At 41.8% G+C, this 26231-nt stretch overlaps 1 protein-coding gene across 2 annotated transcripts in view; it reads right to left on the reverse strand.

The window, feature by feature from the left end:
- Positions 1-26231, reverse strand: part of LOC124000440 (nuclear pore complex protein Nup93-like) — a 45210-nt gene that overhangs the window by 3846 nt on the left and 15133 nt on the right. Inside the window, exons 2-12 of one of the 2 annotated variants that reach the window (XM_046306796.1) lie at positions 23245-23431; positions 20828-20945; positions 7217-7279; positions 3661-3789; positions 2590-2664; positions 1746-1838; positions 1460-1599; positions 1215-1347; positions 901-1058; positions 495-660; positions 242-335 (exon numbers count right to left, since the gene is read on the reverse strand). In XM_046306796.1, the coding sequence (XP_046162752.1) occupies positions 242-335; positions 495-660; positions 901-1058; positions 1215-1347; positions 1460-1599; positions 1746-1838; positions 2590-2664; positions 3661-3789; positions 7217-7279; positions 20828-20945; positions 23245-23423 (1348 nt within the window). In that variant the 5' untranslated portion in view covers positions 23424-23431. Of the gene's footprint in view, positions 1-241; positions 336-494; positions 661-900; positions 1059-1214; positions 1348-1459; positions 1600-1745; positions 1839-2589; positions 2665-3660; positions 3790-7216; positions 7280-7983; positions 8048-20827; positions 20946-23244; positions 23432-26231 lie in introns of those variants that run through there. The other variant, XM_046306804.1, reaches the window with a different exon arrangement.

Raw genomic sequence — 26231 nt, forward strand, 5'->3', positions numbered from 1 at the left:
CTTATGTCTGATAAAACTTAAGAAAAGTTTAAGTCTTAAGAGTGAACAGTGAAGCACTTCTTTATCTGAGCAGAGCAGTTCCCAGGGGGGACTGAGAAGTGGTGATATTACACAACTCTACTTTAATAGAGTCCTCCAGTCCTAGACAGTTTCTCTCTTAGAACAGAATTAGTATTGAAGGTCTATTTTTGTTCAAATTAGTAGCCTGGCTGTCATGTACCCAGAAGTGTTCTGAACTCACCATAGTCCTCTAGAAGCTGTTTCTGTAGCTGGGCCAGTGTCAGTCTGTCCTGAGGAGCACTGCTGCCGTCGTCATCGAAGCACACCTGGTTGAGCTGTGGGCATGGAGGAAGGGACAGGTATACGTTAATGTGAGGGCTCATTTACAATAGGCAAACCTATTTGACCTGATTCTCCCCAACTAGCGCTACGTAGCATGTACAGTGGTAAAATATTAATATCCTGACTCTACAGACTGGTAATCAGGCAAGCACCTTGAGCCACAGGTAGTCCTCGGTTTTGTCGGCCACCTCTCCATGGTTGTCTGCAATGTCACATTTCCCAATGAGGCAGTAGACGGCCCTCTTGTAGGGGTCAGCGCTGTTCCTCAGCACTCTGCGGTAGTGGAGACGCAGCTTGTTCTCTGTGGCAGGGGCCAAGCTGAGGAGAGGACACAGCACAGGTCAGACAGAAAGCAGTAGACAGAAAGAGATGGAGAGAAAACGAGTACTAAGGAGATTAGATTTGATTCATATGAGCAAAGAAATCACACTGGTGCTTTGGTGTTTTGAGCCATAGAGTTACAGCACGTCAAATTCCAGGAGAAAGTGAAACGGAAAGCTAATCAGCCTTGACCAGTTTACTAACACAGCGGAGGTACATTATGTGTGAGGTTTCTACCGTCTGTCAGGGCTGTTCATATATTCCTGGAACCAGGTCTTGAAGTCTCCCAGCTGGTGCTGAGCCCGGTTCACCACCTGCATGGCAGCCCCCAGGTCCCCACAGCGAAGGCAGTAGTAGATCAGAGCCCAGACTGGGTGACCCTCCACCTCACCATCCTATTATAAACACACACACAGCGGAGTTAACCTGCATGTCTCTACACTACACTTAGTAAAAGCGCCAACTGGAATAGTCCAGGGCTATGTAAGGCTGGCCACAATGCTAATGTCGTTTCTAGCAGAATGTGCTGCAGTGAGGAGGGGAAATAGTACCTGCATGCCTGGCAAAGGCCCTGGTAGCTTGATGTTGAGGAAGCTGCACACCAGCTGATAGGTGCCAGGGACTCCGCCCAGCTGGGCCTGGAGCAGGTTCCCAAACACCGTTACCATGGTGTAGTTCTTGTAGCTGCCGTAGAGGGAACAAAGAGAAACGTTAGTGGAGGGGTAACTACATGAGTGTATTTTGCAAGAAATTTAGGGAGTGTTTTCATTCTAATTCTACGGCTCTCCCCTCTGACCTGTTCTCCAGGAACTGCAGGGCCTGCGTGACAAAAGCCATCTGCAGATCCACGGACGTGCGGCTCTTCAGCGTGTCTTTGGCTGGGACCAGCAGCACGTCTGTCATCTGCTTCACCATCAGCCACATATCTGACACGTTCTGTAGAGACAAACATATATACTCGTTCAGATATACACACTCGTTATCCAAAATGTCCACAACTGGCCATTGGAGAATTTACCAACCCAGCGGAAGACAAACGTAGACAGAGACAAAGGAATGTGGAATGGTTCCGTGAAGCTAACCTTGTCATCCAGGCTGTCTACCACTGAGGCACAGAGGTCTCCCAGGTTGGGCTGGACGTGTCCGTTCACTATCTTCTCATTGAAGACGTAGATCTGAGGCGGAACAAAAGCAGAGAAACACTTACAGATGGGTCAGAGGACAGAGAGGTACTGACAGACTGAATGCTGTCCGTTTCGGCACTAAGACCAGGGGGCCCTGATCTGCACCTCGGTCCCAGTCGTCCCCAGGGAACACTACGACCGCATAGAGAAGTGATGGATGATGAAAAACAGGACAAAAAGGATGAAAACGTTCAGCAGGTCATCAAAGAAGATCACAAAGAGCAGCATGATGACACCGCAGGCGATATGGCGACACATTCCGTCCTCTTTAACCAGTGGACTAAAACTCCAGTGTTCATCGAGTGACTGGGGAGGACGATACAGAGACAGGCTGACCCCTGTGAAATGGGGCAGAGAAATTACCCAACATGCCCTGGCTCTGCTAGCTAATCAATTCTTTGATCTGTTGCTGCCTTGTTTAGCAGGACCCCATAACTATGAAGTGAAGTGCACTACAGTGCAGCTGCATCCTGACTGAGGCTGTGCATCCATTTCAGCCCACGAGGTTCCACGGCACTTAGCCCCAGGCTGACTGGATGTATTACAGCCTATTAAAGTCTAATATCGTCACATAGGGAAATGTATAAAATACACGAGAGAGAACGGGTTTGGTGATTCACATCTTTGAACATTTTAAGTGAGACTAATTGCAGACTGCACTTCCCTTTTTTTTGCTATGTACTGTAGGTATCTCACGTTAAGTGGTGCTGCACTGCAATCAGTGTCAGGCCAAATTACTAACCTGTCGTCCATAGGCTACCTCCACGCTGTCAAGAGCACTCCGCCCAGGAGTCCCTGCGTCACTCACAAAGCTGGGCTGCAACACAAACAGACAGGGAGACGATACAAGTCATTTCACTTAACGTTAAATAGAAAGCTGCCCTGAGAGGACAGGGTAAACCTAAAAAATTGTGAATAAAAGTGTGTAGTTATGTGATGGCGAGAGAAACGAAGGGTTATCGCCTCAATCTTTGTTCCTCATAATTGTAGTCGTGACCAACGTAGCGTGAAAGCCATTGTGAACAAAGCTCACGGTTGAATGCACTCGCATTATAAAATGCACGCACGTACACACAAACATTTATCCAGATCAACCATGTATTCTTGAGAACAAAAAAAGGGACACACACATACAATGTACATTTCATGTATAGGGCAGTATAAATGTATAGGGCAGTATAAATGTATATTTCATGTATAGGGCAGTATAAATGCTGTATGAGACATGGCATTATAAGAGAAGAGAGTATAGACAGCAACAACTGAACACAGAAGATAGTGCGTTTCTGGCATAGAGAGTGAACAGCAGGTCACAAATTTAAAATGTAACTGTTGGTTAATAATTCAATAAGCACAGGAAAAGACAAATCAACTCTAACAAACTCCACAGGACAATGTGTAAGAACTACAGTTAGGAAATTGTGATTACCACAGCAGTTTTCCTACTGTGCTAAATATCTGGAGCCCTGAAGGTTATCTAAACAGTTACATAAAACAAACATAGCTTTGGTAAAGACTGATAACATTGTGGGAGAACCAAACTGAATGTGCTGGATCATTATCCATTATTAAAAACAGGAGTGCTAATTTATGAAAAATAAAATATTTAAGGAAAAATCTTGCAAATTGGAGGGGCCTATTGAATTCTGCAACATCCATCTGGGTTAGTAAACATTTTTGATTAGTGCATATTTATCTCAATGTTGTCAAGTCATATATTATATGTATATAGATTATATCTGGATGTGTGCTTTATGCACGGGAGTTCATAGGGTTTATAGGACAATGATAAACATCAGATGGAGACACTGACCTCTACATCTTGGCTGAAGTCCAGAGCATCTTCCCCTGCTCCCAGCAAGGTGTGCAGTACTCTCTGCTTCACCTGCTCCCACTGAACCAGCATGGACTCACGGTGGTACTCCTCTGCCAGGAGGAACGTCTGACAGAGAACAAGAAAAGAGAACACGCAAGTACGAAGAGAGAGAGAGAACCAATTTAATTTGGACAGACCAATTTGAAAAGAATTGAGAGAACCAGGCTAGGCTGCATAAATGGGTTAGAAACCACATGATTTGTTTAAAATAGCCAACGCTGCAAAAACTCTCGCCATGGGAGATATACTTTCTGAAGAAAGTATTCACACCCCTCGATTTCATCCACATTTTGAATTTGTTAAATTGAGATTGTGTGTGACTGGCCTACACACAATACCCCATCCATAATATCAAAGTGGAATTATGTTTTTAGATATCATTGCAAATGAATAAAAAATGAAAAGCTGAAATGTCTTGAGTCAATAAGTATTCAACCCTTCTGTTATGACAAGCTTAAATACGTTCAGGAGTAAAAACTTGCCTAACAAGTCACATAATAAGTTGCATGGACTCACTGTGTGCAATTGTGTTTAACAACATTTTTTTAAATGACTACCTCATCTCTGTACCCCACACATACGTAAAATTCTAAGGTCCCTTGGTCAAGCAGTGAATTTCAAACTCAGATTCAACCAAAGGTCAGGGAGGTTTTCCAATGGCAGATGGATAAAAAAAGCAGACATTGTATATGAGCATTTCAAAGTTATTAATTACACTTTGGATGGTGTATCAATATACCCTGTAACTACAAAGATACAGGCATCCTAACTCAGTTGCCGGAGAGGAAGGAAACCGCTCAGCGATGTCACCAAGAGGCCAATGGTGACTTAAAACAGTTAGTTTTCTCCAATCACAGCCATTTGATTTGATTTGATTTAAACTTTATGTCCTGAATACAAAGCTTTATGTTTGGGGAAAATCCAACAACATACCACCGAGTACCACTTAATATTTTCAAGCATGGTGGTGGCTGCATCATATTATGGATATGCCTGTCATCGGCAAGGACTTGGGAGTTTAGGATAAAATGAATTGGAATAGAGCTAAGCACAGGCAAAATCCTAGAGGAAAACCTGGTTCTGTTTTTCAAGTTCACCTTTCAGCAGGTCATTAACCTACAACAAGGACAAATATACACTTGAGTTGCTTTCCAAGAGAATTGTTCTTGAGTGGCCTAGTCACAGTATTGACTTAAATCAGCATGTAAATCTATGAAAAGACTTTGCTGTCTAGCAATGATCAACAACCAACTTGACAGAGCTTGAAGAATTTTTTAAATATTGTCCAATCCAGGTGTGAAACGCTTTAGAGACTTAACAACAAAAAAAACTCAGCTGTAATCGCTGCCAAATGTGATTCTAACATGTAATTGATGTATTGACTCAGGAGTGTGAATACTTATGTAAATTAGATATTTCTGTATTTCATTTGCAATAAATGTACAAACATTTCTAAAAACATGTTTTCACTTTGTCATTCTGGGGTATTGGGTATAGATGAATTAGAAACAATAAATACTAATATGAATACTTTCTGAAGGCACTTTATCTGTGCACAATAAACACCTCCAATCACCCATGCAGGCATCCTGGGGCCCCACACAGTAAAAGTGAGATCTGTGACTATGCGGGCTCTTCAAACTGGCTCACGCCCTGTGATGCCTGGGTGTGTGGAGGGATGGGATTGTGACGCTAAAGTGGGTCTGCATTTATGGCTGGTCCAGATTTAGCCAAGAACCGATTATAATCCAGAGACCTTATCTATCTCAATCCCACCGGGACAGTGGATGCTAATTAGAACTGTTCCTAATTAAACCTGGTCTGAACTCATGCAGAGGAAACCGTTTTAGAAAGATAATAGGCAAAGGGTTTATATTGGTACAAGGTGAACAAGTCATGATTGACAACACAGGGTACGGGTTTATTCTTTTTATTAAAAAGTGTGAGACAGATTGCAACTATAGCCTATTCGGGAGAACATTTGGTATGTCAAGATGTCATGGAGGGAAACCTTTGGCTATACAAGAGCAGAGTGTGAGATTTATCAATATGAACGTTTGCTTGAGCCGGTGCGTAGATTTACGCTTAGCCATGACCAGTGATGGAATAAAGGAACTGCTTGTCAAGCGTAGGATGCGGAAAATATATGTGAGAGTTAATTGTATTTTCATTGTGACCATATCAGTACATTTGTTACAATAATAATCCCTATAAAGTAGTCATTTGTTAAATTAGAGGCACATATGAAAGTTAAACTTTATGAAATACTATAAAAGACTGAGATAATGGGAAATGGAATAAGAGATGGCTGATTTTGCTCAGTTGGAAGATTTAGCACACGCTGCATTTCGCAGAGTGAGCGTTTTTAGAAACAGGTAGGACTATTTTTGCAGAAACGACAGATTGGTTTTGGGAAACGATATCTGATGAGCCAATCTTAAAGGATCCTTGCGAGGATTTAAAACCCATTTAGAAAGGCCAGTCCGGTAAACATCAAAGTGTTATCTACCCTCAGGTTTTTGGCAACGGGTACTTTTCAGCGGGAGCTTGCCCAATCGGCATCTCACATCCCTTGATGAACCAATGTTTTGTATGCAATGACATACAAACCACAACATACAATTTCCATAAACCACAGCACAACAGGGGTTTCTTTGCCACCAATGGGTTCCCAAATACGAACGGCGCAATAGACGGGACCCATAATCGCCATAAAAGCGCCATCCCAAAACGAGTTAAAACTATGTGAACAAAAAGGGCTTCCACTCAATGTTCAGGTGACGTGATACGTAATAAAACGTTGCTGAATGTGTCAGCCAGGTGGAACGCACAACTCGTTCATTTTGCAAAACAGCCATGCTGGTCTACACACCTACAGGAGGGTGCTGTTGAGGATGAATGGCTTATTGGAGAGTGTTGCCTACTCATTTGAAGTATATTGCCATTGGTAAAGCAACTTAAAACTGTCCTAATTGGTCCTCTCTTTGTAGCTTTATTACATTTTACTGGTCAATCCACAACTGGGCGAGTGAAATAAAACCTTTCTGTTGTATTCAATCTCTGACACTAGCACCTCTATTTCAGTCTCGGAAAAGTTATTTTTTTGATAGCTTTTTTGGGTTGTGCCGTTGTATGCTATTTCATGGTACAGCGTTGTATATTCCCACAGGTTTAAAGGGATGATTGTCTATATGGTTAATTTGGGGTGTTTCGAAATGCTAATAGCCTAGGTTGTGCAAACAATTGGTATTTATCAACATATCTCCTACCAGTGTACGCATGATGCTCATAGGATTGTTTGACAAATCACACTTTTTCTGTGTACGAACAATCTAATTTCCTTCCGTAAGTAGTATTTTAGAATAGTTTCAACGCAATATTGATAAATGAAGCCCCAGGTATGTTAAAGGCAAATGGGATTATTAGATGTGAACATGGGGTGCAGAGAGGGTGTGGTCATGGCAAACCAGTCAGCCAAGAGAGTGCCACTTACCCTGCGACGTGACTCCTCGATTGCAGAGAGCAGCGCATTGTCCCTCTCATTCTTCAGAAAGCCCTGGAAAGACAGAAATGCGAGGTTAGAATGGCTTTAACCAATATTCCACTTGACCACCGTCAGGTCTCCTGCAAAATGCTAGCTGCAAGGGCTATAACTAAGGAGAAGAACTATCATCATGAACGCTGTGCTAAATATGAGGCCGGCAATCAGGGCATAGCAACTTCATGTTCTTAGTAGCCGTAGAAGCCTCCTCCTGACCTGACATTCTAACCACACAAAAATAACTCCTGTTACGTATCTTGTCAAGCGTTAAGCCATTTTCATGCTCCATCCCATCCCCACAATCCCAGAGCCCATCAAGGAATTTTACAGCTAATTCAACGAAGCCTGACTGATGATGAGCACCAGTCGATTAGACGCACCGCACCTGGCCCTTTGTCCTCGTATCATCCCATCTTCAATTTCCTACCTTAGGGAACAAACTCCACAGTGGGCTGAGATTCATCAGCATCTACATTCAACTGACTAACATGATATAAAAGAGACGGATGGATGCATCTTGAAGAGACTAAAATGTTCGTCTGTCTGCTGTCTCACTTCCTTAAGGGGTCAAAATGGTGATATAACAAAATAAAATGCCATTACTTTTGCAATACCTACACACAAGGAACTCAAATTGACATCTTATTTTGTTTTGTCATGGGTTTAATTCATGAGAAAATTTGCACACAGCTGTGTAGGTGCACGTAGACTGTGCTCACCATCTCACATAGAGTAAGCAAATTAATGTACACTTTGGCACGCACAGAGAAACATCAGCCTCCACTCCTTCCGATGTCCGAAGAGAAAGAGAAAACATTTTGTACCCAGAACAGGCAGAACCGCCCTCGTAGTGGACGTTGCCACAAGGCAGCCAGCCAGCCCGAGAGGTGAGGGAGGGGTGGAGGGAATAAAACTCACCCACCCAGACACACAGCAATGTAAAAGAGGGCGGTGGTTGAGGGGTCAATGCATCTAAACCAGGGTGGGGTTAGAAGCTAAGAATAGATATAGCCTACTATATGAAAAATGGTGGTGCTGAATCGTCCATAGAGCCATCATGGATCGTTAGGAAACCAAATTCCAGCCCATGAATGAATGGTACCACAGTGGTGACCAGCTTGCCACAATGACACAGATACCCTGATAGTCAGCACAATGGATGTCACGCTCACTACGCCCATTCTCTGTGATCGTGGACACTGGCTTTAACAACTAGGCTAAATGCCAGCCACACCCTTTTACAATGTGAGGACATTTATATGCCTTAAAAATCTGATAATTTAGCCTATCGTTGCCTTCCATATTCCATAAGTCTGCTACAGAGGAATAACCAACAGACAATCTCATGCCTTTTAGAGTGGAATTTCCTTTTATGCAGACAAGACATTTTTAAAGCTGAAAAGGGTAATGTCATACTTTAGTCTGCGATTAAGGCCTGCAATTCACAATGGCACACATTTACACTTACTCGCACAGCAATAGGAGATACTATTGAAATATGTAAAAAATTCAAATAAACAGTAGAACTGGGGAAAAAAAGAAAAGAGCAAATGGAAGCCTAATGGATTTCGTATTTTCCAGGTGTCAGTATGATATATATAGTAGTCTATCCCCTTCTCTCAGATAATGGGCCTTTTCCTGCAGACTGTCTCGGCACCTGTCATCTCTAGGACGGACCACGCAGCATCCCGTCCAGCCTTCGCCACCTCACCTCACCTCTCCCTGTCTCAGCCCCTCCCCCTTCGCCACAGGCTCAAACCTTCCCCACAGGCTCAAACCCTCGCCCCAGTCTGTCCAATCCATCACATCACCAGACATCAGAGTGGCAGAAGTCCGCATCTTGACTGACAGCTATAAATTATCATTGACTTATTACTTCAGCAGCCGACCGTCAAATGACAAGTGTAAATGAACAGTGCGGAGAGTGCGGGAGGAGGGGGAGGCTGAGGCTTTTCAGTATCGCAAGCAATAAGAGCAGTACCTATCCTCTATTCAAAAGATAAATCAAAGGAAGATTTCCTGCTATATCTTGCCAATTACATTTCTTGCTCAGTCATTGTGCTCCGTCCTCCCATCGTCTGTGGCAGAGAAAGGAGCGCCCCCCTCAGGAGATTCTGCTCTCCAAACGAAACAGGTTCTACCCAGTTTGCACCCTAAGAGCTGACAATGGAGCTATTTATATACTAGGAGAGCTCAGGTCAAGTCTCCAAACACAGCAAGACACACAGAGAATACATCTGAATAAATGTATACATTTCCTAGTGAACTGGCATTATGTGGAAGAATATAACAGAGTACCAAGATTAGGCTATGCGTTTCATTCTATGGTTTCCAGAAAGTGAAGGGTCAAAAGGGAGGGGGAACATATCCGCATTTCTTTCATTTAAAAACCGTACACTTTAGGCTATCATTTCATATCTAGGTTCTAAACTCCCTGAGTAACGGACAAAGAAGCTGTAATGTCCCTGGATCTTTTATTCATGGCATATATCCAGCCAAATACACATATGCAGTATGTAACATATATAGCCAGCTGGTCTGACTCGAGAACCTTCTCCTACATAATTGTATTGTCCCTCAATTTGTGTGGTGTATATACTGCATACGATTTCGCAAAAACAGAAAACATTCACTATAGTTCACTAAAGTAGAACTCAAGAAAAAAAAAGGACAGTATAGGAATAAATGTACATGTAACACATGGGCCATATCACGGTGCTGATTCGTGTCACATACATGCAATTCTTCCCAGGGCTTAGTCAAACGAGCAGTCTAAAGGTTCACAAATCATAGTGATTTTACTGTGTCCGTACATAGTTACAACATCACACGCAGAATGCATTCTAGAACATCTTAAAATCAATTCTCCATCATCTGGATTTACATGTTGAATTCTATGTTTCATCCTTTTCCCTTAGTTCTGCATGTAATGTACTGATGCTCAGCAGTTCCACAGAGATACAAAGAAAAAAGTGTGATGGGTCAGTAGCTGAAAACCTGCATCTTCATTTACTCTGTGACAATGAACGGAGCAGGGGAGGTGAAACCCCACCCTTATTCCACCACTTCCTGTGTGGAGAATAAGCATTCATATAACTGACCATCACCATCTTCATAGTCACAGACAGAGATGGTGACAGAGTGAGATAGAGGAAAGAGAAGGTGACAGACAGATCGTGACAGAGCAGATGTACAAACGCAGAGTGTCTGTGTGTGGAGGCAATACTCACTCATGCTGTGGCTCAGCCTGCCAGGCAGGGAGAGAGGGAGAGAGAGAGGAGAGGTGCAGGTAACCAGGTGTAGACAGACCTATGCCTGACACTAAACATACAGCCCCGTCTCCATCTGAAGAACTGAGCAGGCGCCATTCTGGGGCGTTTTCGGACCATCCTCTGACAGGCCCGCATCGCAGACGCTGCACCTTCCTCACCCAATGTGGGCCACCGGTGTGAACCCAGAGATGTGCCACATGAAGGGTTACTGTAGGCTGTTTTATTGTTGGAGGACTATACCAAGTCAGCCCTCAGACGCAGGGGGGAGATCAAGGAGGAGTAATTGCTCAACCTCACAGGCCTTCCTCTCTCTATCAGCAGATCCTCCCCCGCCGCCTGTTTCTTTCCAGCATCCCTGCCGTCCTCTTCTCTCAGTGCCACTCATTTCTTCCCTTTTTTTTAATACATCTATGCATCCTTCCCCTTTTCCTCCTCCCCTAGCGCAATGCAATTATGGTAATGGTTTTTCTCCCCTCTGCTGATGGCTTCCGACATCCTGTCCAGAAATTGGGCTAATAATCCTCTTAAGGAGTCATGTTTAGTTAATGAGAAGGGTGCAGTGGCTTCTCAGGGGGGCATACAGAGTACACAGCTGCACAGACCAGACATGCTGCACATGTGAAGCTATTTAACCAAAGTCTGCTGTAGCAGCAGCTGCGCTTATCAGACTGTCCAGAGAATACATGCCATCACTATAGCTGCTCTCAGAGAAAGATGGGGGAGGGAGAGAAAGAGGGGGAGGGAGAGAAAACAGGAACAGAAAAAGATGGAATTGAAAAACTGGGAAAGAGAGAGAGAGACACTTCTCCTTTACGCCATTTTATCATTGGACTGTGATCCAGCTCTCTTTCCATGCCTTTCTCGCCTCTATTCGATCTTCATTTCAGTTACATTGTCAATTTTCTCTTCTTTCTATGTATCTTTCCCTTGGATATGTCTATCACCCCTTTCTCACTCTAATTCCTTCATCTCCATCCTCACTGATGTGAGCCATGCCTCAACACATACAAATATAACAACTGTAAAAAAGGTGGGCTATATACATACCTTCAACTTAAATGTGGGAAATCATATGCATTACCACCCAAATATACTACAGACATCATTCACACCCAAATTCCTCTCTGTGAGCCACCCACAGAGATAAGAGTGGCTACGCCTCATCAGCATCCAGCATTTCCTTTGTCTTCTTAAGCTTCCCTTTGAGCACTTGAACATACAGTACTACACAGTGAAATCACACTCAATGTAAAGAATACCACACAATATTATTACCAGTGCCTAGGCTACTGAAAAGACAAAGCTATGAATGCAGTGCAGACAATAGGGAAAATAACATTCAGTTTCACTGACTGCACATAGGCTACCACATACAAATATCATCTCCTGGACTAGCCTAATTGTCGTGAAAAGGGTGGCAATCCATAGACTAGTTATAAAATATTACTTAGCAATCAAGGCGCACAGTTTGTAACATAGGATATTTGAATATTTGACTTAACTCTACAGAGGCTCCCTGCCCGTAAGGTTAACACGAGACACCAGTAATGTGAGAGTAATACTAGCTTTATACAGCAAAGTCACAGTTTTTCTAAATAAATGTTCCATTAATTGCCCATGAAAACTGTCATGTGAAAAAAATTGACAGGAATGCAAAGGTATGCAGTGGAGGGGGAGGATAAAAAGTACAGAACAGTAGAAGGCCAGCCACTTCCCACTGTGTCTGGCCCACGCACTCAACTGAGTCCAGCTAAAAAGGCCTTGTTAAATCCTGCAACAGGGCTAAGTGCACTTCCAGTAAAACCAAGGCTCCATCCGGCCGGCCCACCACATGTAAGGTTGGGGATTATGAGTGGGAGAGGTAGCACTGGGTTCATCAGAAAAATGAGGCGATCAATACAGAAATATAACACCCCAATCATTCACTGACTATCTCCTGCCTTCCCATCCCCCACAACCCTGTCATAGGCCTAATTTCTATGATCATTTCCTGATGTGTGGACAACACCCTCTTCTAGAATAGGCTAATCAATGCATTTGATACAGCAACAATATTATTAAACACTGCTAAAATTAATATCGTAGGGTCAAACCAGTTAAGAGCAAAAGAGAACATTGTCTGTTAACGTTTGACAGTCTGGGTGTGGCCAGAGGATGGAACTCGGTCTTCAAGCCTCATTTTCTCATGTGCTTTTACATGTGACTACTAACACAATGGAATAACAGTATAGACTAGTGCTAATCTTCTTTTTCAACATACTGCACATTGACTGGAGGTTCTTCCCGTTTCCCTTCATCTGAGACAGTTCAGACTGTTCCCACTAAATGTCTTCAGATTTGCAGAAACATCATCCATTGATGTAACAATTGGCAGAAAGTAAGAGCTACCATTAACTGATTAGCAGGCATTTCACATTTCATTGACTTGCATAAAAACCCAGGGAACATCATCCCAGCTGCAATTCATCAGCACACAAGGAGAAAAGCCAGTGTGTAGACAAAAGAAAAACAAATAAAATGCCTCAATATTGACTTTTGTAAAACAGCCACAGCTCACAGGTGGGACACTGGACAGAGTTTGGAATAGTGATGGGGAAGAAATATAATCCATACAGTTACATGTTGGGATATTATTTTTGATGATACATCATATTGTTTTGACAATATTGTAATATTATTTTTGCGGTAGTTGGCTGTAACTGCATCAAAACTTCATCGCTAGTGATGAGCAATTAGTGCTTTTTCAGTGGGGTGGTTCAGTTTCGGTTAGATTTGTTATCACGGTTTTCGATTCCGGTTTCGATTATTTGCACTATGCATTACGTGGGTTGAATGCTGTAACACAGAATAAAACTATCAATTAAAAAAAGTCCCATGATGGTTGTAACTGCCAATTACTGCTTAGTAGTGACTTGCCTAGTTTAAATAAAAAGGTTAATTAACAATTTATTCACCTTACTTTAATAAAAAATGTCAGGTGTATATTATTTGATTACTCAAACATTTAATTCCAAGTCTTCTCATCTCTGCAGAGCTGCTGCCTGACAAAAATCACTATTTTGAAGTAAATAAGGAATACTTTTTATGACTGCTGAATACCAACTATCAATCACTTAGATCATGTATTTTCAGATCGAGAGACCTCGGGAAGAAACAGCTGCTCTCTGTATCCCCTCTCTTCTTCCATAGCAGGTGTAAAAGAAACAGACCGGACAAGTAGATGTGCACGGGATTATGGTCATTGTAGTTAATTACCACGTTTTATGAGCTAAACTATCTAGAATATTGTCCTGTTGGAAACTAACTCCCTGCTACATCGCACAGTTTCGGCTGGATATGATTTAATCTCTAGAGAAACTCATGAGCTCACACAAAAGAAAACTACAAAATGGAATTCAAATAATTGAACGAATGTTGGTCAATGAGTTCTTTAAAAAAGTAAAATAACCAACGTTTCAGTAAACCGCTCAGCACTATTCATAGCTTGTTCTCCAACATCTTTTGAAATAGGGTACCAATTTGTTTTCAGCACTTTAATTTCCATGACTGATCAAAACAAAATGTTCAAGGCTCTCTCGTCCCTCTGCAGCAGACATATGGTGAGCAATATGTTTGGAACATTACAATAAATTCACAGCATCGAATCGCAACACGAATCGTATCAGCGCCAAAATATTTTGGTAATATTGTATTGGGAGGTCCCCGGCAATTCCCAGCCCTAGTTTGAAACCCACTATAATATGGCATGTATCCATTTAGGTTCTGAACAGATTACAGCACCACTTGATCATCAATTGGTTATTCCATAGCTAGTAAAAATACAAGTATACCAAACATTAGGAACACATTCCTAATTTTGAGTTGCAATATTCTTCGGGACATGGACTCTACAGTTGTGGCCAAAGGTTTTGAGAATGACACAAATATTAATTTCCACAAAGTTTGCTGCTTCAGTATCTTTAGATATTTTTGTCAGATGTTACTATGGAATACTGAAGTATAATTACAAGCATTTCATAAGTGTCAAAGATTTTATTGACAATTACATGTAGTTGATGCAAAGAGTCAATATTTGCAGTGTTGACCCTTCTTTTTCAAGACCTCTGCAATCCGCCCTGGCATGCTGTCAATTAACTTCTGGGCCACTTCCTGACTGATGGCAGCCCATTCTTGCATAATCAATGCTTGGAGTTTGTTAGAATTTGTGGGTTTATGTTTGTCCACCCGCCTCCTGAGGATTGACCACAAGTTCTCAATGGGATTAAGGTCTGGGGAATTTCCTGGCCATGGACCCAAAATATTGATGTTTTGTTCCCTGAGCCACTTAGTTATCACTTTTGCCTTATGGCAAGGTGCTCTATCATGCGGGAAAAGGAATTGTTTGTCACCAAACTGTTCCTAGATGGTTGGGAGAAGTTGCTCTCGGAGGATGTGTTGGTACCATTCTTTATTCATAGCTGTGTTCTTAGGCAAAATTGTGAATGAGCCCACTCCCTTGGCTGAGAAGCAACCCCACACATGAATGGGCTCAGGATGCTTTACTGTTGGCATGACACAGGACTGATGGTAGCACTCACCTTGTCTTCTCCGGACAAGCTTTTAGCCAGATGTCCCAAACAATCAGAAAGGGAATTCAATCAGAGAAAATGACTTTACCCCAGTCCTCAGCAGTCCAATCCCTGTACCTTTTTCAGAATATCAGTCTGTCCCTGATGTTTTTCCTGGAGAGAAGTGGCTTCTTTGCTGCCCTTCTTGACACCAGGCCACCCTCCAAAAGTCTTTACCTCACTGTGCGTGCAGATGCACTCACACCTGCCTGCTGCCATTCCTGAGCAAGCTCTGTACTGGTGGTGCCCTGATCCCGCAGCTGAATCAACTTTAGGAGACGGTCCTAGCGCTTGCTGGACTTTCTTGGGCGCCCTGAAGCCTTCCTCACAATTTAACCGCTCTCCTTGAAGTTCTTAATGATCCGATAAATGGTTGATTTAGGTGCAATCTTACTGGCAGCAATATCCTGTGAAGCCCTTTTTGTTGCAAAGCAATGATGATGGCACGTGTTTCCTTGCAGGTAACCATGGTTGACAGAGGAAGAACAATGATTCCAAGCACCACCCACCTTTTTAAGCTTCCAGTCTGTTCTTCGAACTCAATCAGCATGACAGAGTGATCTCCAGCCTTGTCCTCGTCAACACTCACACCTGTGTTAACCTCTTGAAGCTATGGGGGCGCTGTTTCATTATTGGATTAAAAAACGTGCCCATTTTAAGCGCAATATTTTGTCACGAAAAGATGCTCGACTATGCATATAATTGCCAGCGTTGGAAAGAAAAAAAAACACTGACGTTTTCAAAACTGCAAAGATATTATCTGTGAGTGCCCCAGAATGGATCTTACAGGCGAAACCAAGATGAAACTTCAAACAGGAAATTATCAGGATTTTTGAAGCTCTGTTCTACTAACGTCTCCTTATATGGCTGTGAATATGCTGTGAATGAGCTTATGCGCTCTGCCGTTCGTCCAAGATGTCTGCAGCATTGTGACGTATTTGTAGGCATATCATTGGAAGATTGGCCATAAGAGACTACATTTTCCAGGGGGTCGTCCGGTGTCCTTTGTCTAAGTCGGTGCGTAATTCCCAGTGGCAATCCTTGTAACATGCGATACAGAAGGAGACTCATACTTCCAGGAACGATACATCATTGAAGAGATATGTGAAAAACACCTTGAGGATTGGTTCTAAACAACGTTTGCCATGTTTCAGTCGATATTATGGAGTTCATTTGGAAAAAAGTTTGCCGTTTGGATAACTGAATATTCGTTTTTTTTTTTGGTAGCCAAACGTGACGCACCAAACTGACCGATTTCTCCTGCACAAAAAATCTCAGGAAAAACTGAACATTTGCTATCTAACAGAGTCTCCTCATTGAAAACATCCGAAGTTCTTCAAAAGGTAAATGATTTATTGAATGTTTTCTGGTTTTTGTTAAAATGTTGCCTGCTAAAGCTAACGCTAAATGCTAGTTTGCTATGGTAGAGAAGCATATTTTTTTAAATCTGAGATGACAGTGTTGTTAACAAAAGGCTAAGCTTGAGAGCTAGCATATTAATTTCATTTGCGATTTTCATGAATAGTTAAGCTTGAGGCTATGATTACGCTACCGGATCCGGCATGGCTCGACGCAAGAAGTTAATGACATGATGTCAGCGTTTCCTTTATGTCAGGGCTGAAATGCAGTGGAAATGTTTTTTGGGGATTCAGTTCATTTGCATGGCAAAGAGGGACTTTGCAATTAATTGAAATTCATCTGATCACTCTTCATAACATTCTGAAGTATATGGAAATTGCCATCATACAAACTGAGGGAGCAGACTTTGTGAAAATTAACATTTGTGTCATTCTCAAAACTTTTGGCCACGACTGTACAAGGTGTCTATAGCGTTCTACAGGGATGCAGGTTTCCAAATGCATTCATGATGCAGACAGGAAACTGTTGAGCGTGAAAAAAACAGCAGCGTTGCAGTTCTTGACACAAAACTTGTGCAAACCAGTGCGCCTGTCATACGCTGTTCAAAGGCATTTCAATCTTTTGTTGCCCATTCACCCTCTGAATAGCACACATACACAATCCATGTCTCAATGCTTCAAAATCCTTATTTTACACTGATTGGAGTGGATTTAACAGACGGCATCAATAAAGAATCAGACTGACCAGGCGAAAGCTAAGTCAGGAAAAGAGGTGTTCTTAATATGTTGAATACTCAGGGTATGGTTGTTTCAGATCCCCGATTATTATGAAAATATCCACAAAGTTATCCATGTAACTTTTTTTTAATTATTAGGAGTCAGGGCTAAGAGCAGAAGTTCAGAAAGCAATAACTATCTTGATCTGCAATTTTTAATATCATCATTCCTACTGGAAATGCTCTGAGAAATTAGGCAAATGTATATTTTACCCATTTTAAATTACACAGATATTTATCATGTGATACTCCTGTCTCTTATTAAGGATATATTTAATGAAGGGCTATTTTTAATTGGTTAAGGCAGAGTTATTAGGCTAATTCTGATTTGAGGGGTATTGTAATGCAATACCCACCAAATGTAAATCACAGACATCTAGAGTTATTTAACTAGGCATGTCAGTTAAAGAACAAATTCTTATTTTCAATGACGGCCTAGGAACAGTGGGTTAACTGCCTGTTCAGGGGCAGAACGACAGATTTGTACCTTGTCAGCTCGGGGATTCGAACTTGCAACCTTCCGGTTACTAGTCCAACGCTCTAACCACTAGGCTACCCTGCCGCCCCATGTTTACATACACATAGGTTGGAGTCATTAAAACTTGTTTTTCAACAATAACAAATGTCTTGTTAAATAAGAATCGGCATTCCGTCAACGGGACAGTTGTAAATCATGCACGAGTTATGTCAAGATAGAAGATTTTAGAGAAACAACAAACGTCAGCACATAAGTGTCTTATATCGGCTGAAAGCTTAAATTCTTGTTAATATAACTGCTCTTTCCAATTTACAGTAGCTATTACTACAAAAAAATGCCATGATATTGTTTGAGGAGAGCTCCTAACATCAAAATACTTTTTTCAACGCAATAGGTTTGATAAATTCATCTCTGAAGGTGAAATGTGTACTTCCATTCTGAAATCTTGCTCCGAGTTATCATCCAAAGGGTCCCAGAGATAACATGAAGTGTCATTTTGTTAGATAAAATCATTTTTATTTCCTAAAAAGGTCCATATAGCACACACGATCGATTTTGTATTTCCACTCTTTCAATTTGCAAAGAAAATAATCTTTGAAAACCTAAATGTTATTTGAACGAGTCAAATCACATTCGTACCTATTCCTCAGAGGTCCTAGAAGGTAACAAGACTTCACCATTTCATTAGGGGTGTAGTATATCCTATAGGGCACCATATTTGGTCAAAGAGTGACACCTTCATGGCACACCGATGACACAGGCGGCCATCACTTGAACGAATGTATCTTTGTCAAATAGGCACCATGCCGGATCAAACAAAGCAAACTAGATAGCCAATGAGCTGGGCTTCCCGGGAGTATCCGGAAACCATGTATATGTCGTAAAATTTAGGTACTAACCTTGTACGACAGCATGCCTTTTCATTTTGGACAAAAATAAGGATATTCAGAGTTATGAAGTTATGAAAACTGGTTGTTTTGCAAATGTTGAACTTATAATATGGCTACTAATACTTGAAAAGCTAAGCAAAGTCCAAGTAAACAGATTTGACGATATTCTTGCAGAAAAATGGAATAGGAATGTCTTTTTCACAATTTGCCCAAATGAACCTGGGGACTTCACACTAAAAATATTGAGGATCACTCATACTCCAAGTTATCCATCTGAAACTTTGCACACACACTGCTGCTGTCTTGTGGACACCATCGGAATTACAACAAGAGTGATGGCTATAACAGTGGCCTTTCCCTTGCATTTCAAAGATGGTGGTAAAATAAACTAGTTGGTTAATTCTTTGTATTTTCTTCTATCAGATCTAGTGTGTTATATTCTTCTACATTCAATTGACAAACTTCCATGTGTTTCCTTTTAAATGGTAACAAGAATATGCATATCCTTGCTTCGGGGCCTGAGCTACAGGCAGTTAGATTTGCTGTATGTCCTTTAGGGGAAAAAAGGGGGCTATCCCAAAGAAGTTTTAGCAAACTATAGTTTTGGCAAGTCAGTTAGGACATCTACTTTTTGCATGACTCAAGTAATTTTTCCAACAGTCGTTTACAGACAGATTATTTAACTGAATCACAATTCCAGTGGGTCAGAAGTTTACATACGCTAAATTGACTGTACCTTTAAAGAGCTTGGAAAAATTCAGAAAATGATGTCATGGCTATAGAAGCTTCTGATAGGCTAATTGACATCATTTGACTCAATTGGAGGTGTACCTGTGGATGTATTTCAAGGCCTACCTTCAAACTCAGTGCCTCTTTGCTTGACATCATGGGAAAATCTAAATAAATCAGCCAAGACCTCAGAAAAAAAATGAGACCTCCACAAGTCTGGTTCATCCTTGGGAGCAATTTCCAAAATGTCTGAAGATATGTCCACGTTCATCTGTACAAACAATATTATGCAAGTATAAACACCATGGGACCACGCAGCCATCATACCGCTCAGGAAGGAGATGCACGTTCATCTCTAGGAGACAACACTTTGGTGCAAAAAAGTGCAAATCAATCCCAGAACAGCAAAGGACCTTGTGAAGATGCTGGAGGAAACAGGTACAAAAGTATCTATATCCACAGTAAAACGAGTCCTATATCGACATAACCTGAAAGGCCGCTCAGCAAGGAAGAAGCCACTGCTCCAAAACCACCATAAAAAAAGCCAGACTACAGTCTGCAACTGCACGTGGGGACAAAGATCGTACTTTTTGGAGAAATGTCCTCTGGTCTGATGAAATAAAAAAATAGAACTTTTTGGCCATAATGACCATTGTTAGGTTTGGAAGAAAAAGGGGGTGGCTTGCAAGCTGAAGAACACCATCCCAACCGTGAAGCACAGGGGTGGCAGCATCATGTTATGGGGGTGCTTTGCTGCAGGAGGGACTGGTGCACTTCACAAAATAGATGGCATCATGAGGTAAGAAAATTATGTGGATATTTTGAAGCAACATCGAGACATCAGTTACGAAGTTAAATTATTAAATGTGGGATTAAATGCCAGGAATTGTGAAAAACTGAGTTTAAATGTATTTGGCTAAGGTGTATATAAACTTCAGACTTCAACTGTACCAGAGACAGTTGAATACCCCCACATGTAAATCACATAGACATCTACCAAAGACGATTCAAATCCAATCAAAGGACGTTGGGTTAACTTTTGTGCATGCGTTTGAATTGCAAACTCTCAGCACTTCAGGCAGTGGGTTTGATATACAGAATGATGAGTAAAGATTTGGACACAATCCACGTCAGACATATTTTCCTAGACACACATTTCTAATACTTCCAAAAATAAGAAACTGCAATGATCCTCCAACAGAATGTCAGCTTGTTTCCTATTAGCATAAAAAAAAAATTACCCAGTAAACCTCAGCTGTGACATTAACAGAACCAGATATGAAACTGCCAGTTTGACTAAAGCATCATTACCAACTCAAAAACATTCATTACCATCACTTGCCCGGCTGCCTTTGCTTCTGAAAAACGCAGAAGAGAAGGTTGTGACATACCAGAGAACAGGTGTGGATGTAAAAGTAGCCCCACACTCGTAGAGACAGTCTGAAATGAATACCTGGATGTCAGTGTCTTTCACTGGCTCCAGAGGTTCAAAGGTGGTGGCAGCACTCAGGCTCTCCAGACGCTGGGAGATGTGGAAGATGTCCAGGCCTCTGGAACCTAGGAGGATAGAGCTACAGGGAACAGAGGAAGAGTAGATTGTGTTTGTTTAGTATAGTATCCTCTAGAGCAGGTATTCCCAAACTGGGGTACGTCTGATAAAAATGTGATTCACATTTTACCAATTCATTTTCTTCTTCACATTTTAAAACAGTTCATTTATATTTTCCAACGGGGCTATAGATGTGGGTGAGTTTTTTTCTTTGCCTGGGTAGCCTAGTTTCACTGTCAAAAATAAAATTAAACCATTAGATGTTCAGCAAAATAACAACGCAATGTCAAATACAGGTAGCCTAGTCAAATTATTAACATCCAATCACATTAACCATTACTCTCTCGTGGGAATTCCACTAACGGTCCGTGTGTAGCCAAACATAGCTGCTACTCATGTTTGTATCTGTACTGATGGTGCAAAAGCCATGACAGGGAGACATAGTGGAGTGGTAACGTGAGTGCAAGCAGTTGCTCCCGACACCACATGGGTACACTGCAGCATCCACCAAGAGGCTCTTGCTGCCAAAGGAATGCCTGACAGCTTCAAAAGACGTTTTGGACACTACAGTGAAACTGGTTAAAGTAAGGCCCCTGAACTCTCATGTATTTTCTGCATTATGCAATGATATGGGCAGCGACCATGTAACACTTTTGTAACATACAGAAGTGCGCTCGTTATCAAGGGGCAGAGTATTGACAGGTTTGTTAAATTGAGAGACAAGCTTAAAGTGTTCTTTAATTTTAACTAGTCTAACCGCTTGCATGATGACAAGTTTCTCACATGACTGTCCTATCTGGGTGATGTTTTTTCCTCACCTGAATGATCTGAATCTAGGATTACAGGGACTCTCCACAACTAGATTCAATGTGCGGGACAAAATTGAGGGTATGATTAAGAAGTTGGAGCTCTTCTCTGTCTGCATTATCAAGGAAAACACACAGGTTTCCATCATTGTATGATTTTTTTGTGTGCAACTTAACTCAAGCTTACAGACAATGTCAAATGTGATCTAGCGAAGCACATGAGTGAGTTGGGTGAGCAATTACACAGGTACTTTCCCAAAACAGATGACACAAACAACTGGATTCGTTATCCCTTTCATGCCTTGCCTCCAGTCCACTTACCGATATCTGAACAAGAGAGACGGTTCTGTGAAAATCGTATTTAATCAGGATAGGGCTGCTCTCAAGAGTATCCTGCTGCCTTGGCAAATTGTGCTGTTAAGACACTGATGCCCTTTGCAAAAACGTACCTATGTCTGAGTGGATTCTCAGCCCTCACTAGCATGAAAACTAAATACAAGCACAGACTGTTTGTGGATAAGGATTTAAGACAGAGGCTCTCCAATACAACGCATTGCAGAGTTATGTGCATCCTTTCAAGCACACCCTTCTCATTAACCTGTGTTGAGTTAACAATTTTTGATGAACAAATACGTTTTTATATGTAAAATGGCTAAATAAAAGGCCTAAATTATTGATTATTATTACTCGTGCCCTGGTCCTAGAAGAGCTATTTGTCACTTACCACAAGCCAGGTTGTGACAAAAACTCAAACTCATTCTTATGTTGAATAAAATAGTATAGTATAGTGTGTGTGTGTGTGTGTGTGTGTGTGTGTGTGTGTGTGTGTGTGTGTGTGTGTGTGTGTGTGTGTGTGTGTGTGTGTGTGTGTGTGTGTGTGTGTGTGTGTGTGTGTGTGTGTGTGAGACAGGCTTACAATGATGGCGAAAAAAGAACATTTGAGAGTGAGCCAACTTTGGTGCTAGAGGGGGTACGCAGCTGGAGTTTCAATGTTTAAAGGGGGTACAGGACTATAAAAAGTTTGGAAACCACTGCTCGAGGGCATGAGGAGCATGAAGTAAGTTCACTGCAATGCAGAACATAACAAAGCTACACTGCGTTTCATATGCCAGTGAAATGTGGGGAGCAGCATTAACCTGCCATCATAAATAAGTTCTTAAAGACATCTCCCATAACAGAATAGCTCCAATAAACTGGGTGTCCAAGAGTACAAATACTGATGAAACATATCTATCCTCTATTTCACACACTATAGTGACAAGATCACATAATTGCAAGTAGTCCAAATGCAGTCAGATGTATTGACATCTGAAAAATAACCAATCATAATGATAAGCTTTTGTGCAGATGACTTCAACATCTTACTACCATCAGCCTCATTCATTACAGGGGAAATAATGAGATATTACTAGAAAAAGGGAACTGGCCTACACGTCACATGTGATTTCAATGTGTGGGTCATCTCTAAAATAAAATAAATATCTGTGACTGACTGATACACAAAAGAGAACATACGCTTTTACGTCAGCAGCGTCTTGCGACGTTCGGGTTAAGGTGCGGGAACGTAGCCTCTCTCCAGCCTGCTGGATCTCCTGAAGGTTCCTCTCAACATGGGGAAGCTCAGACACAGCCTCTGTTTCCGCTGCAAGCTGCTCCGCCTGCTGCAGGAGCTCTCCAAAGCCCTCCGCTTCCATGGCAACCACTAGAAGTTAAGGGACAGAATGGCTGAGTTAAAAACCAATGACTATTCTGGATTAAATTACATGCAGTCTTTATGGCTTTAACAGATTGAATCACATGATAGTGTGTTACAGTGCAGTCGGAAAGTATTCAGACTCCTAGACTTTTTCCATATTATGTTACGTTACAGCCTTATTCTAATGGACTAAATAGAAAATGTTCCTTAACAATCTACACACAATTCCCCATGACGACAAATTGAAAACAGGTTCTTAGACATTTTTGCAAATGTTTTCAAAATAAAAAACAGAAATACATTATTTACATAAGTATTCAGACACTTTGCTATGAGACTAAAAATTGAGATTAGGTGCATCGGTTTTACAGTGTTCATCCTTTAGATGTTTCTACAACTTGGAGTCCACCTGTGGTAAATTCAATTGATTGGACATGATTTGGAAAGGCACACAGCTGTCTATTTAAGGTCCCACAATTGAAAGTGCATGTCAGAGCAAAAAAAGCCATGAGGTGGAAGGAATTGTCCATAGAGCGCCAAGATAGGATTGTGTTGAGGCACAGATCTGGGGAAGGGTAACAAAACATTTCCTGCAGGATTGAAGGTCCCCAAAAACAGTGGCCTCCATCATTCTTAAATGGAATAAGTTTGGAAACACCAAGACTCTTTCTAGAGCTTGCTCCCCCGGCCAAACTGAACAAAAAAAAGAACCCAATGGTCACTCTGACAGAGCTCAGATTTCCTCTGTAGAGGTGGGAGAACCTTTCAGAACATTTCAGAAGGACAACCATCTCTTCAGTACTCCACCAATCAAGCCTTTATGGTAGAGTGGCTAGACGGAAGCCACTCTTCAGTAAAAAGGCACATGACAGCCTGCTTGAAGTTTGCCAAAAGGCACCTAAAGGACTCACAGACTATGAGAAACAAGATTCGCTGGTCTGATGAAACCAAGATTGAACTCTTTGGCCTGAATGCCAAGCGTCATGTCTGGAGGAAACCTAACACAATCACTACGGTGGACTACGGTGGCGATAGGGACTGAGAGTCAGAATTGAGGGAAAAATGAACAGAGCAAAGTACAGAGACATCCTTGATGAAAACCTGCTCCAGAGGGCTCAGGACTTCAGACTGGGGCGAAGGTTCACCTTCCAACAGGACAATGACCCTAAGCACACAATCAAGACAACCCTGGAGTGGCTTCGGGACAAGTCTCCGAACGTCATTGAGTGCCCCAGCCAGAGCCTGGACTAGAACCCAATCAAACATCTCAGGAGACACCTGAAAATAGCTGTGCAGTGATGCTCCTAATCCAACCTGACAGAATTTGAGAGGCCCTGTAGAGAAGAATGGGAGAAACTCCCCAAATACAGGTGTGCCAAACTTGTAGTGTCATACTCGAGGCTGTACTTGCTGCCAAAGGTGCTTCAACAAAGTACTGAGTACAGGTTATGTAAATAGAATATTTCATTTTTTATACATTTTCAAACATTTTTAAAATCCTGTTTTTGCTTTGTCGTTATGAGGTAGTGTGTGTAGATTGATTAAATATTTTTCCCCCATCAATTTGAGAATAAGGCTGTAACGTAACAAAATGTGGGAAGAATACTTTCCAAATACACAGTACGTAATGTCAGTAATGTTATTGTTGATTGGACGGTGGTTGCAGCAAATTTAGATACACAATTCATTGGTATATACAGCCTGAGCCCTTGATCATGACTCTTCGTTCCATTACATTACACAAAAGAGTCATGGACGAAGGCGTGTTCTGTACGGGGGAGTTTTGTTAAGAGCCCCTACGCTCAAATCCGAACATTAACACGTGTCACTTGCGGTACAGTTTTGGAAGCATAAGGACCTTATCTTTCATATCACGAGAAATTATTTAAAAAAGAAAAGTAAAATTGATATACCCCTTGATAGGTTAGTGTTCCCACATGGACTTATCTCCATGTTACAAGAGGCAACCACCTGTGATAATTAGCCATCTTGTATGCTCCAAACACCTGTGTGTAAGCGGAACTCGGGAAGTGTAGTTTCGTCAGATGGATGCTCCATAGCTGTATGGATTGGTGCAAAACTGCTACAGTAAGTGTATTTTTATTTATTTGAAAGATTCTCTCTCTCATTGATAAAAGGGCCACACACAACAAAGCATGCTTCACTCATGCTGCCAAACATACCCTAGTAAAACTGAAAATCCTATCGATCCTCGACTTCAGCGATGTCATTTACAAAATAGCCTCCAACACTCTACTCAGCAAATTGGATGTAGTCTATCACAGTGCCATCCGTTTTGTCACCAAAGCCCCATATACTACCCACCACTGCGACCTGTATGCTCTCGTTGGCTGGACCATGCGTCATAGTCGTCGCCAAATCCACTGGCTACAGGTAATCTATAAGTCTTTGCTAGACAAAGTCCTGCCTTATCTCAGCTCACTGGTCACCATAGCAGCACCCACCCGTAGCACGCGCTCCAGCGGTATATTTCACTGGTCACCCCCAAAGCCTATTCCCCCTTTGGCCACCTTTCCATCCAGTTCTCTGCTGCCAATGACTAGAACGAATTGCAAAAATCACTGAAGCTTGAGTCCTATATCTCCCTCACTAACTTTAAGCATCAGCTGTCAGAGCAGTTTACCGATCATTGCACCTGTACACAGCCCATCTGTAAATAGTCCACCTAACTACCTCATCCCCATATTGTTATTTATTTTTTTGCACCACAGTATCTCTACTTCCACATTCACCTTCTGCACATCCATCACTCCAGTGTTAATGCTAAATTATAATTATTTCGCCA

The sequence above is a fragment of the Oncorhynchus gorbuscha genome, linkage group LG02, assembly GCF_021184085.1.
Source record: "Oncorhynchus gorbuscha isolate QuinsamMale2020 ecotype Even-year linkage group LG02, OgorEven_v1.0, whole genome shotgun sequence".
Taxonomy (NCBI): Eukaryota; Metazoa; Chordata; class Actinopteri; order Salmoniformes; family Salmonidae; genus Oncorhynchus; species Oncorhynchus gorbuscha.